Source organism: Dendrobates tinctorius, unplaced genomic scaffold (assembly GCF_039654945.1).
Source record: "Dendrobates tinctorius isolate UK_male_01 unplaced genomic scaffold, ASM3965494v1 ptg000070l, whole genome shotgun sequence".
Lineage (NCBI taxonomy): Eukaryota > Metazoa > Chordata > Amphibia > Anura > Dendrobatidae > Dendrobates > Dendrobates tinctorius.
Window position 1 is genome coordinate 31,913,378 of NW_027361738.1, and position 13,454 is coordinate 31,926,831.

Here is a 13,454-nt window from a genome sequence, read left to right on the forward strand (position 1 = left end):
CATATTATGTGTTAATGCTTAGATTCCTCAAAGTATCCCCTTTTATTTTACTGTGATGGGTACACAACCTCACCTGGAATGCTTTTCAGTAGGTTTGAAGGAGTTCCCAAATATCCTGGGTACGCATGGCTGTTTTAACTTCACCTTGCTGTCCAACTTCACAAACCATTTCAATGGAGTAGAAGTCTGGTGATTGTGGAGGCCATATCATCTGACACAGCCCTCCATCACTCTACTTGGTCACATAGCCCTTACATGTCTTGAGCTGTGCTCTGGGTTGCCGTGTTACAACAAATATGATGTTATTAATAAGTATAAACATGATAGAAAGGCAAGTCATTGCAGAATGTGTGGTTGCCATGCTGGGTAAATGTGCCTGGAATATGGATAAAATCAACAGTGTCACCAGCAAAGTACCCACTCAATCTCACACCTCCCTCTTAAAGCTGGTCACCACACATATCCGCTCACTTTTTCTGTATCTCACAAATACGTAGCGCTTTGTAAAAAAAAATCTCAAATTTTGACTTCTAAGATAGCACAGATTTTCACTGATCTAATGTTTAGACTTTGTGTTGTTTGCCTCTTACAAGTCACTTCTTGTTTGCAGTCCTCATTAGTGGCTTCTTTGCAGCAGTTCGACTATAAAGTTGATGTTGAGATTTATCTTTTACTTGTTGTCGGTGCATCCTTTTTGAGGTCTATTATCTGTGGTGCTGTCAATTTGTGTTTTCTGAGGCTGATAATTCTGATGACCTTATCCTCTGCAACAGAGGTAAATCTAGGCCTTTCTAAGGTTTTATTTACTGATTGTTCTCATGAGAGCCACTTTTAGCATTGCAATTGAAGGCTTTCATAACTTCAAGGTTCTAGAATTTTTCCAGATTGACTGACCTTAATGTCTTAAAGTAATGATTGACTGTCATTTTTATTCACTCATTTGAGTGGTACTTGTCATATTCTGGCTTAGAACAGTAGTGTGATGGGGCTCAGCAATATATGGAAATTTGTACCAAAACTGCCTCTGCAAAATACGCCTACCGATTGTCGCAAACACTTTTTGAAGGCCGGTAATTCCATACATTAACTTTTTTTATGAGGCAAACCTTTTCGTTGGATGCCATTAAGAGTAAATACGTGATGAAGCTCCTTGAGAGAGAATGCCAAGGGTGTGTAAAACTGTCATGAGAGTATAAGGGGGGTACATTGAAGACTCTCAAGTTTAACACTAGTTTGTTTCACAAGTTTCTTTGCCACTTGTTTCCATACGTGTTCCTTAATTTTTGCTGCCTTCAGTCTGAATTGACAATATGCACATTCCAGTAAGAACAAGGAAAATGCATGCATGAACCAATGTGTCCAAAAGTTTGATTGGTACTGGTTATACCAATTTACATCAATATATATATTTTTATGCAACTTCCAGTGCTTTTCATGCCACAGGTGTGACCAATGCTGACTGAAGGCAGATCTGCAATATTGGATTTAATAGCAAAGGCACCCATGCCAAATGGATTATCTGCATCCCATCAATAAGCAGCCGGCCTAAGCCACAGATTATCACAAAGATTCATCAGGGATTTGTCATTCTGAGATCCCTAATGGATGACCAATGTTAGGGTTCATACTCACATGCGAGAAACTCGGACGAGTTTCGCACGTCAATACCCGGCACTGCCTCCGGCACTCGGATTGGAGTGTTCAGCTGCATAGAAATACATGCAGCCGCACACTCCGGTCCCGCGTGCCGGCGGCAGTGCCGGGTATTGACGTGAGACTCGTCCAAGTTTCTCGCATGTGAGTATGAACCCTTAGGGTGGTAATATATGTTCTGTCAGAGCGACAAACCATTATGTGGCTTTAGTGTAAAAAACAATTGGGTTATTCGTGCACATTTTGACTTAAGATGAAAAGTTTAATTCACATTGCCCTGATCCGGTGTCCGGTACAGTTCTGTATGGCAGCCGGTCTTTCTTATCCTGTATTCTGGGGGGGGCTCATGTGCTTAGTAGACCCAACAGTGTCATGCCATTGCAAGGCCTAGCGTTCACCAGAGGCTTCCAGGATGATGGTGCGGAATTGATCACCGACTGCCATGTACGACTGGACTGGTTGCCGGACAGGGCTGCGTAAATTGAATTGTGCAAATAATTTTGACATCTTAATAGTGTTTTTTTTCTGCTAATATGATCTTTAAAACCCGATCTGTCAGCAGAATTCAAAACACAAACTGCATACATTATTAAATAGATCTTAAATATGACCAGACTGGTGTACTTAATCTGAAGGTCCATGTCAGAATGGCTGTAAAAATCCTTTTTGAAAGTTTCCCTGCTTAATATTAAGACAATTCCTGCTCTAAATGCTTATTTCACTTTAAGGGCTATACAGCCAGTCTGACATTGATTTTGCAAAGTAAATACACCAGCTTCACCTGGTCTGGCTAGTCTATTTAATTGTGCAGAAGGCTTATGAAATCTGGCAGCAAAGCAATTTTAATGCTGGCTTTCTCTTATCAATAAAGTGTAATAAGAGTGTAACATATTGCAAGTCATCTAGGACCAATACATAGTACACATAAACTTAGGGCAGGTCAGTAGTAAGAATTTCTGCCAGGTTTTTGCTTTATTGTGATAAATTCAGTCTGAAAAGTGTAGTCAAGCGTTTATACCACTTTATCATGTGCTTGTTCGTAAACTGTTTAGCTTCATGGGGCACAAAGTAACTAAACTTGTAAGTGGAGATCGCCATGTTCTGCTGGGAAAGGCTCGTATTAGACCTGTTTCTGGAGTCAACTTGAATATTTCAGTAATTGTTGGCAACAACTTGCTTAGTTTTTGTCATTTTAGTATATTTATCCATTCCCTAGAGGAATTGCCAGTAGATTTTAAGGAACATCAGATATCTACAGAAAGAAAAACTTAGTACATTTTATTCGTGTTGTATATGTTAGAGGAAAAATAACCTTTTACTTAAATTTATGTTTCATGTTAACTACCTCTATTCCGCCCATGGAGGATAAACGTCCAGGCATTCCACGTTCTACTCTGCGGTGATTTTCTAAAACGTCACTGCATAGCAGAGCAGCTGCATGTGATGGTGCGGAAGCACGGAGCTAGCTGTCAGACACAGCCTGACTTCCCATAGTGAAGGCAGAGACGGATTATTACTGTCTTCCCTCCATATTGCTGTATACACAGTGCTGAACAAGCGCTGTGTTCTCAGAAAGCAGAAGCGCTACCGGCACTACCTCTCCCATACACAGCGGTCATGAGATCGCCGGGTGTGAGAAGGGAACAGGTGCTGTGGGGTCATAGAATACAGTCAGCTCTACTATATAGCCAGATGCAAAATTTATTTGAATATCTGAACTAGAAAACATTTTACATCTCTTTAAAGTGCACCTGTCAGCAGTTTTGGCCGTTACAAGATGCTGCCATCACCTTTCAGGGCTTATATACGGCATTCTATAATGCTGTATATAAGCCCCCAAACCAACCTGGAAGAACTGAAAAATAAGTTTTATTATACTTACCTGGGGGGGCGGTCTGGTCCGATGAGTGTCGCAGATCTTGGTCCAGCACTTCCCATCTGATCGCCGCCCTCCTGCTTTCTTCTTGTGAATGACGCATCGCGACATCACCGCTTCTACGCAGGCGTACTTTTCTGTCCTGTTGAGGGCAGGGCAAAGTACTGCAGTGTGCGGGTTCCAGACCTCTCTGACCTTTCCCGGCGCCTGCGCACTGCAGTACTTTGCTCTGCCCTCAACAGGACAGAGAAGTACGCTTGCGCAAGAGCGCATTGCAGGGCAGCCTGTGTGGATGATGCAGGGTCGCGTCAGCCACAAGAAGCAAGAAGGGCGGCGATTGCAAGAAGATGGGAGGCGCCGCACCAAGATCTGCGATGCCCAGCAGACCGGACCACCCGGCAGGTGAGTATAATAAAACTTATTTTTCAGTTCTTCCAAGTCGGGTGGGGGGCTTATCTACAGCATTATAGAATGCCGTATATAAGCCCTGAAAGGTGATGGCCGTATCTTATATCGACCAAAACTGCTGACAGGTTCCCTTTAAACCGCATGTATTTAAAAAAAAAAGTGTCTGGTCTTGAAATGGTTACATTGTAATTTTATTGTTTTTGATTAGAAGTCTTGATATTTTAACTCTGTCTACTAGTGCTAACGCTGCTTCTGAACAAATGATTTTTCAGCAGTTCCATTGTCATCACAAACAGAATTACAATAACCGGTAACCCCTTCATATAGAGAAGTTAATAGGTGAATATCACAGCTCGCCTATATCCCCTCCCTGCATAATGACCTTTGCCCAGACTACAGCATGCTCAGAAAATGCTTCTACTAAAATGAATCGGGTTTGGGTCAGTCTCTTGTTGCTACTGTCCATGTGAAGCACAGGGATTAAAAGTCTAATATTAGACTTTGTGGCTTGGCTAAAATCTGCAAGACTTTTTTTTTTCTTCATACCACTACCTATGTTAAATAAAGCATTTCTAAAACTTACATTTAACAAATGACCAGATTTAAACAATAGGTCATGTTTGATCTGTTGCTATTGTGGCTCATTTGTGTGTAATTTGACTTTTACTTTTTTGCTGTGAACTTCTCCGTCTGAATGTAAAAACTGCAGTATTTTAATTGTTTAAATTGGTTTTGGTCTTTCCCGAGGTGATACAAACAAAACGAGATTTACGTCCATTGTCCCTTAACTGTATTAAATGAGCACGAAAAATTCTTCGACACACGGTAAAGAAAATATTGCTAATCTTAGTATTTTATTTTGCAAAAATTGTCGAAGTTTCAGCCTATTTAGGGCCTTTATCAAGCATTGTGTGCACTGTGGGAGTACTGGCGCTGTAGAACTCATCACGCTGCGAGTACATCCATATGTGCTGCATCAAAGGCAGCGGTGTATTACAATCCTCATAGAAATATGACAGGCCATGATGGAGTAGGCATAACTTTTCACCCATGTGGCTCTCCCTGTGTCAACAGTGTCTTTTTGAAACCGGAAAACATCCACAAGTCATCACAAAACGTAGAAACTACACCTCTACTTTACATTTTTTAGTCTTCATTCACATGTGTCATGTCTGCAGACATGACATACGCATAGAAAGTGTATGCAAGTGTGTGCCATACATCAAACTACGTCTGTCTGAATTTCCACTTCTATGTCCTCTAACTGTATATGAAAACCAAGAAATTTCCTAACAAACAGGCGATCCATGCATGTCTTGCAGCTGTCAATCAGCCGCGAGACAAGCAGGCTCGGGGACTTGCACATATTTTATGAGCACACCGAAAACACTCGGTTAGCACAGGAGCATGCTCGGATGAGACCTTATCTGAGCACATTCACTCATCACTATTGGGGTCCCATGAAAGAAAGATCACCTTGTCATGGTTGATGGGCTCTCATGAATTGGCCAACTCATGCTCTAAGTACCTTCATTTTTATAAGCATATTAATATAGCAGTAATGCAATTCAAATCTCATACTCAATGTCTGCATACATCCTAGCGCTTAGAGGGGCTGCTGTTATCTCTTGTTTTGTATATGTCTATACATGTTTGTTTGTTTTTGTTAAACATATCCATGTTTTATTACTGCTTTCTCAACTTGCGTTATATGGTACAGACAGGAAAACATATACATATTGAAACATATTGATATACTTTTCAACACATCTCCCATTGAGAATAAAGGATGAAAAAACCTATACAGTACATCATTTATTGTTTCTTTGGGAACCCAAAAAACATTCTCAGCTACTAATATTTGTTCTCGACCATCGCTTTTACACCAGGGAGTGTTTAGCAACATAGGAAATGGTAACTTCTGTCACTGAGCTCGGTGTCCAGTGTGTGAGACAATGTGTTTGTCGCATTACCAATAGCTAGAGTTGTTAATGGCGGTAGTTACAAGGTAAATCAGGACTCCTGAAATGATGTCACTCATACGCTGTTTTTCAACAGGGGAAAGCTCAGATCCTGATACTATGCCGTACTTGGAAATCGCAAACCAAACTGGACGTTCCATCAATATGCCTAAAGCGGCAAAAAAGGTAGGGGCAACCTCCAACAATAAAAGGACACCGGACGGAGCAGCAGACTGTAAAGGGGTTGACCAGTACTTTACAAGTCTCTTTCCTGTGATCTGCCATAGATAAGCACATTACTAAGTACTTTGCTTTCCCAAATCCTTCTGTGATTTGAGCTGCTCTCTTCGTCTCATGACCTCTGGTTGAGAATCCTCTGACTTCCTGTAATGTCACCTCCAAATCACCATGAGTTCCGGGGATTGTCGTGGCTCCATTCAGCAGAGCTCACCCCAGTCCTGTGCATGCTGCTGTAGACACAGCTTTCCCTGCAGATGTAACTCCCCCTTGTCTGTGTGTATACAGCTGTGTATATATTAAATATAATTACATTTATTTTTTCCTATGCCTCATTGGGGGACACAGAGACCGTGGGTGTTATGCTGCTTGCCACTAGGAGGACACTAAGTATACACAGAAAAAAGCTAACTCCTCCCCTGCAGTATACACCCTCTCGCTGGAGTTCCCCAGTTCTTGCTTAGTGTCTGTAGGAGGCACTTGGGTCTGGTTTCAGACCCCACCGTTTTTATTTTATTTTTGAATTTTCTGTAAATTTTTATTTTTTAATTAACGGAGTGAAGGGGGCGACGGTTCCTTTCTACGGCCCGCTCTCCCCCGAACCAACAACAGGGAAGCACGTGGAGTAACCCTTCACGTACCTTTCCTACGACGAACGGGGCTGATTCCTCTGACGATGGTTCCCATGATGGTCGAACGGATACAAGGGCAAGCGCAACAAGATCGCACAGGAGTGCATGGAGAAGGACCTGAACAGCGCTTTTTCGGATGCCCTGAATCAGCCCCAGAGCTCTCCGTCCCCCTACCCAGAGGGAGGACTGATTGAGCATACCTCTTTAAGCTCTCCGTCCCCCTACCCAGAGAGAAGACCGATTGAGCATACCTCTTTAAGCTCTCCGTCCCCCTGCCCAGAGGGAGGACCGATTCAGCATCCCCCAATTCAAGAACTCCTCCAGCTCTGCTACATCAGCTCAGGAGGATAAGAAGAATGGACTTCGGCGCTGACTTAGGCACTGGAGTTGAGGTATGGGGTTGGGTCCTGCCCCCGGGAGAAGCGCTGACTTAGCGGCGGCGCACCAGCTCCTCATCGCGGCCCCCCCCGCGCGCTCAGCATTTTCAGATGGCCCCAGAAATTTAGTCCCTGGCTTTCCCCGGCCTGCTAGGCCGCAATTTCAATAGCGCCGCCCACTAGCGCCGCCCCGCCCCCGGCGCCTACTGCGGGTAGGCCAAAAATTGAGCCCCCTGCTTTCCGGCCTACTAGGCCGCAATTTGAATAGCGCCGCCCGCGCTATTGCCGCCGCCCCCCTCCTCTTGGCACCTCCCGCTCCTAACGAGATGCACAATTTTAATCTCGGGGGCCATTTCTGTTACCTCTGCTGCAGTTAACCCTTGCAGGAGCAGCCGAATACCGGGCGACGCCACAGGGCCACCGTTTTTCCTCCCGGGGGACATAACACAGGACCGAGGGTAAGCTGCATCTGCTCTCAGATTAAAGCTTAACCACTTCCCGGCACATTCTCTGCAGCTGCAGCCAGTCTCTGCCGTTAACCCTTTCTGGAGCGCTCTACATATCTCTTAAACGAGACTAAACGGGCTGTTAAGAAATACAGCGTGTTTTTAACCGTGTGTACCACTTTCAAGTCTGCCCTACCCAGTGCACAATCTAATCCGTTATGCACGGCCTGCGCCCAAACTGCGCCCCGACCTGCGCTCCAACGCCCCTCGCAGCGACTGTTGACGGGCTTCCTGCGCCTGGTACCCCTGAGTGGGCTGCGCCCTGTCACGGTCGGTGGAGTCTCTGACCCAGGCTGTTCTCCCTCCGGGAGGACTATTTAAGTCAGGAGCCATACTCGTCCAAGGGATGGTCAGGCCTCTGAAAAGCGGACACATGGCGCGTTCCCTAGTCACGTTCTCGCTTCAGCATCAGCGACTCCTGTCTCTCGCTCGCCTCTCCTGATGTTCACAGCGAGCATGCCTCTGAATTCGTATCTGACGTGTCAGCCCCTCAGAATCCCCAAACTGATCAAGAGTCGCTTGATTCTCTTATAGAATCAGTCAACAGGATTCTGTAGTTGGACGAGGAAATTATTCCCGCTCCAACACTCTGTCTCATCTATGGAACAAGTGTGTGCGCTGTTATTTACCAGCGTCCAGTAACATAGGGATTGGCCACATAAGTGGCTCACTGGGCAAAAGTATACTCTGGCTAAATGCTCCAGACCTATTGAAGGATTGATTACAGTTCCCTCCGGTGAATCTTCCTGTACCGCGTCTTGCTTCTACAACGCTCCTATCTGTTTTCTGAGGGTGCCTCAGTCAGAAACCCCTCCGATCGTCAAAATTGACTACCTGCTGTTCAATATTTGGAAGCTTCAGGAGCGTCTTTTTCTCCATCCTTCATGGCAGTTTAGGTCACCAAGGCAATGGCCGCTTGGGCAGAAGTCCTGATTATTTCATTTCAGGGCACCAATCTTCTCCGCAGGCAACCACTGTCACCAGCCAGATGATTCACGCAGCGGTCTTTGTAGTAGACGCTTCTTTTGATACCGCCAGTTGCGCGGCTCAATCTGCCACTAATGCGATCTCCATTAGAAGAGCCCCAGGGCTCCGCGGCTGGTGGGCGCATGCCACATCGAAAAGATCTTTGACCCCCCCCCCTTTCAAAAGGGTCGTCCTTTGAAGAGAGACTAGACCAGCTCGTTTCTGATTTTACCAGGGGGAAAAAGTAAATTCCTTCCTCAGTAAAAGGGGCTGTTCGGCTGTTTCGCAACCAACAGCCGACACGTTTTCGATCTTCTCGCATCATACGGACCTAACCGTTCTTGGAAACCCAGGCCTAGGGATTCTGGATCTGGGGGAGCCAGATCTCATAGAGCTACCCAATGACGGCAATTGGGTCAGGAGGCTGGTGTTCTTCGGATACAATATAGAATTTCTTCTCCCCCTTCAACCCGGGGGTTTTACTTTCCTTTTCCCCCCCAGAGAAAGACAAGAGTCTTCCTTCGGGCTGTTCAGGCTCTGCTAAAGGACGGAGTCATCATTCCGCTCCCCCTTCACGAAAGGTTTAGGTTTTTTTATTCAGACCTTTTTTTGTGGTTCCAAAAGAGGACGGGACGATGCGACCCATTCTGGATCTCAAATTGTTAGATCAGTTTCTCAAAGTACGGTGATTCCGAATGGAAGCTCTCTCATCAGTTGTCGCTTCTATGGCAAAGGGGCAAAGGGGAGAGTTCCTAGCATCCACCGACATCAAGGACGCTTACCTTCACGTTCGAATCTGCCCGTCCCTTCAGGAGTTCCTGCGTTTTGCAACTCACGAGAAAAACTTCCAGTTCTTGGCTTGTCCTTCGGACTCGCCACCGCTCCCAGGGTTTTTACCAAGGTCATGGCGGCTGTCATGGCCATTCTTCACTCTCCAAGAGTGGTAGTGTTACCGTATCTGGATGCCTGCTCATCAAGGGTCTGTCCCTTCCAGCCCTTGAGGAATCTGTGGATAACAGTAGATGCACTTTCTTGCCTAAGGTGGAAGATGGACTGTGAAAGGTCTTTCCCAGGACCGGCTTGCACTTCCCGCGAGTTCACCACCCTCCCTCAGGAGAGACCCAAGCCTTACATCAAGCAGCGTGGTCTCTTTTTCGACCAGTTTCTCACTCCATCCGTTTCACTATGGGAGTTCTCGGAAGGATGGTGACAGAGATGGAAGCAGTTCCGTTTTCCACCGTTCCACCTCCATCCTTTACAACATGCGTTGCTGTTAGCTTGGAATGAAAACCCGTTCTCCCCGAATCATCAGATTCCTCTGTCCCTGCGGGACAGGCAAGCCCTCAGGTGGTGGACACTGAGGTCCTCCCTGAATCAAGGGAGGTCTTTACCCCCCCCACTAAAATGGTTGGTAGTAACCACCGACGCAAGTCTCCTCAGCTGGGGTGCGGTCTCTCGTCGCCACACGGCACAAGGTCATTGGTCAACCCGAGAGTCACGTCTCCCCATGAACATTTGGTGACACGAACAATCACATTAGCTCTACGGAGTTTCCACCTCACTCCATCGGGTCTCAATCCGACAACGCCACGGTTGTAGCATTTATCAACCACCTGGGAGGAACCCAGGACAGGATGGCCATGCACGAAGTGAGTTACATCCTCTATGGGGACGAGACCAGCCATTCGCCCATCTCAGCAAGCCACATCCCGGGCTTGGAAAATTGGGAGGCAGATTTTCTTAGTCACCAAGGCATTGCCTCGGGGAAGTGATCTCTTCATCTGGAAATCTTTCAGCAGATTTGTCTTCGTTGAGGGACCCCGGAAGTGGATCTCATGGTTTCAAGACTGAACAACAAGGTTCCTCAGTTCGTTTCCCGATCGCGCAATCCATGCGCCATCGGAGCGGACGCTCTAGTTCTGCCATGGCACTGTTTCTGTCTCCTGTACATCTTCCCCCCTCTTCCCTTGCTTCCGAGGGTCATCAAGAAGATCAGAGCGGAGGGAGTACCAGTGATCCTAGTCGCGCCAGATTGGCCGCGTCGAGCATGGTATGCAGAACTAATACAACTGATCGCCGACGTCCCCTGGCAACTTTCAGATCGTAAGGACCTACTCTCGCAGGGCCCGATTTACCACCAGAGCTCCGAGGCCCGGTCTTTGACGGCGTGGCCGTTGAATCCTGGTTTTTAACTCAGACTGGGTTCTCTCACGTCGTGATCTCCACCATGATTGGTGCTAGGAATCCTGTGGTCATGCGCATATATCACCGCACCTGGACAAACTTCTTTTTCGTGGGCAAGGTTCATGGTCAATCACCTCTGGTGTTTTCCATTCTGGCCATATTGAAATCCCTTCAATCTGTATTTAGATCAGGCCTCGTGCTTTGCTCGCTCAATGGCAAAATTTCGGCCTTGTCAGTGCTTTCCCAATTTGCCACCAGGCTTGAAGTCAAGACGTTCATTCAAAGAGTTTTCCTTGTGGTGTCTCCTTATAGAAGGCCACTCATGGGGCCTTAACCTGGTTCTCGGGGCCTTCCTTTTCGTACTGCTGCAGGACGTGCCACTGACCATCCTCTCTTGGAAGGTGGTCTTTCTAGTGGCAACTACGTCAATCAGATGAGTTTCGAAATTGTCAGTCCTGTCCTGCCGTTCTCCTTTTCTCCATTTTCATCAAGAAAAGGTAGTTCTCAGGATGGTCCCCATCCTTCCTGCCCAAGGTCCTCTCCTCTTTCCATCTCAACAAGGAATTTGTTTTGCCTTCCTTTTGTTCCGGCGCCAGTCCATCGCATCGAGAAGGCCCTCCACACCCTGGATGTGGTTAGGGCGCTGAGACGGTACACCTCGCGGATGGTTCCCTTCCACAAGTCAGATGCCCTGTTCATGCTCCCAGAGGGGCAAAGGAAAGGTCTAGTCGCGTCATAAGCAACGCTAACAAGGTAGATTCGCTTGGCGATTCAGGAATCCCACCGTGTCAGGAACGCGCCTGTCCCAGCTGGGATTAAGGCGCACTCTACCCAGTCAGTGGGCGCCTCTTTGCCCATTCGGCACACCAGGTCTGCAAGGCTGCGACTTTGTCCAGTCTGCATACTTTTTACAAGAAATTACGAAATTCATTCTCTCTCACCCAAGACAGCACCACGGAGAGAGGGGATCCGCCCTTCAGGGACAGGAACCTACAGAAAAAGGGCGGTACCTCTCCTCCGCCTTCAGTTGGGTTCCTGTCCCTGACGGAGGGACCCACAGTACGGCGTACCTGAGAGGAGTCCGGGGCCGGCCTGTCCGGGTATCGGCAGCGGGGAGGCCCCTGTCGCGTCAGGTGCGGTGCCCGAAGCCGCCACCGCCGGGGCCGATGCGGGCTGCCGAGTGAGCGGGGGGGGGGAGACGCCGGAGTCGCCGCTCCGGAAAGGAGGTTGGGGCTCAGCGGGACCCGGTGGAGCATGGGCAGCGCCATGGTACGGAGAGTACCAAGATGGCCGCTGCCCCGGAAGTAGACCAACGACTTCCGGGTCCCGGAACCGGGCGCATGCGCAGGAGCGCGCTTCCCGACCAGCGCGTGCAGGGGGAGCGGTGACGTCACGCGGCGCCAAGTTTAAAAAAGGTGAGGTGCAGAAACTCCTGGCTGGAAGCGATCCTAATAATGGAGGATAGCGACCAGCAACAGGAGCAGAGGCAGCAGCTGAAGCAGCAGCAGCACCACCAACACCACCACCGACAAAAGGAACGAAACACAGAGTGCCGTTCCAGCAGTCACTCCACGCGGCGTAGCACGTCAGCAGCGAGGAGCAAAACGCCACCAGGAGATCAGCCTATACAGGACCTGACTCCGTCTCCCGAACCGGTACCTGCAGCCGCGCGCCTTTTTTTGGGGTAAGTGATCTTCGTGAATGTCACCCTTGTAATGCAATCCCTCTCCCTTATTAGGGAAAGAAGAAGGCTAAAAAGAAGAACAGGGAATGTCCCACTTGCGCTAAACCCCTACCGGTATCATGGGAGAAAAAACTATGCGAGTCCTGTACAAAAGAAATTGTTTGTCAGGAGACTCCGGATTTCGCATCTGACCTAAGGGCCGCAATTAAATCAGAGGTCCAGAGTGCCCTCGAATCCCTTAAACATAAGGATAAAACGAGGAAAAAATACACGGTAGAAACCTCCCAGTCAGACTCTTCCACATCGGGAGAAATCTCGACTAAATCCTCAGAATCCGGCTCCTCATCCTCAGACGAGGAAACAGGAGGACGCCATTGTTTTCCCCTAGAAGAGGTAGACAAACTGGTGAAAGCTGTAAGGTCTACCATGGGGGTATTGGACCCGAGGCCGGATAAGACAGTCCAGGACATAATGTTCGGGGGGCTAGGCCAGAAAAAACGGAGAGTATTTCCGCTAAACGAAATCGTCAAGGGTCTAATCAAAAGGGAATGGGACAAGCCAGACAGGAAAAATACTACAGTCCCTTCCCTTAAAAGGAAATATCCCTTTGAGGAGGAGGCATCCACGTCTTGGGACAGAGCCCCGAAACTCGATGTGGCAGTCGCTAAAGCCTCAAAGAAATTCGCCCTCCCCTTTGAGGACATGGGCACCCTCAGGGACCCCCTAGATAAGAAGGCAGATACCTTTCTAAAGGGGGCTTGGGAGTCTGCAGGCGGTAACCTCAGGCCAGCGATAGCGGCGACATGTACCTCAAGAGCCCTAATGGTATGGGTGGACCAACTTGAGAAACAGCTGAGGGAAGGGACACCTAGAGATAAAATTCTAGATTCTATCCCAGTAATAAGGGGAGCGGCTGCATTCCTAGCAGACTCATCGGCCGATTCAGTCAGACTGTCGTCCAAAACAGCAG

General features: G+C 47.7%; 1 protein-coding gene across 1 annotated transcript in view; it reads left to right on the forward strand.

Moving 5' to 3' along the window:
* NUB1 (negative regulator of ubiquitin like proteins 1) overlaps positions 1-13,454 on the forward strand; it is a 144,945-nt gene that overhangs the window by 62,667 nt on the left and 68,824 nt on the right. Inside the window, exon 7 of the mRNA XM_073581545.1 lies at positions 5,996-6,084. Within this exon, the coding sequence (XP_073437646.1) occupies positions 5,996-6,084 (89 nt within the window). The remainder of the gene's footprint in view (positions 1-5,995; positions 6,085-13,454) is intronic.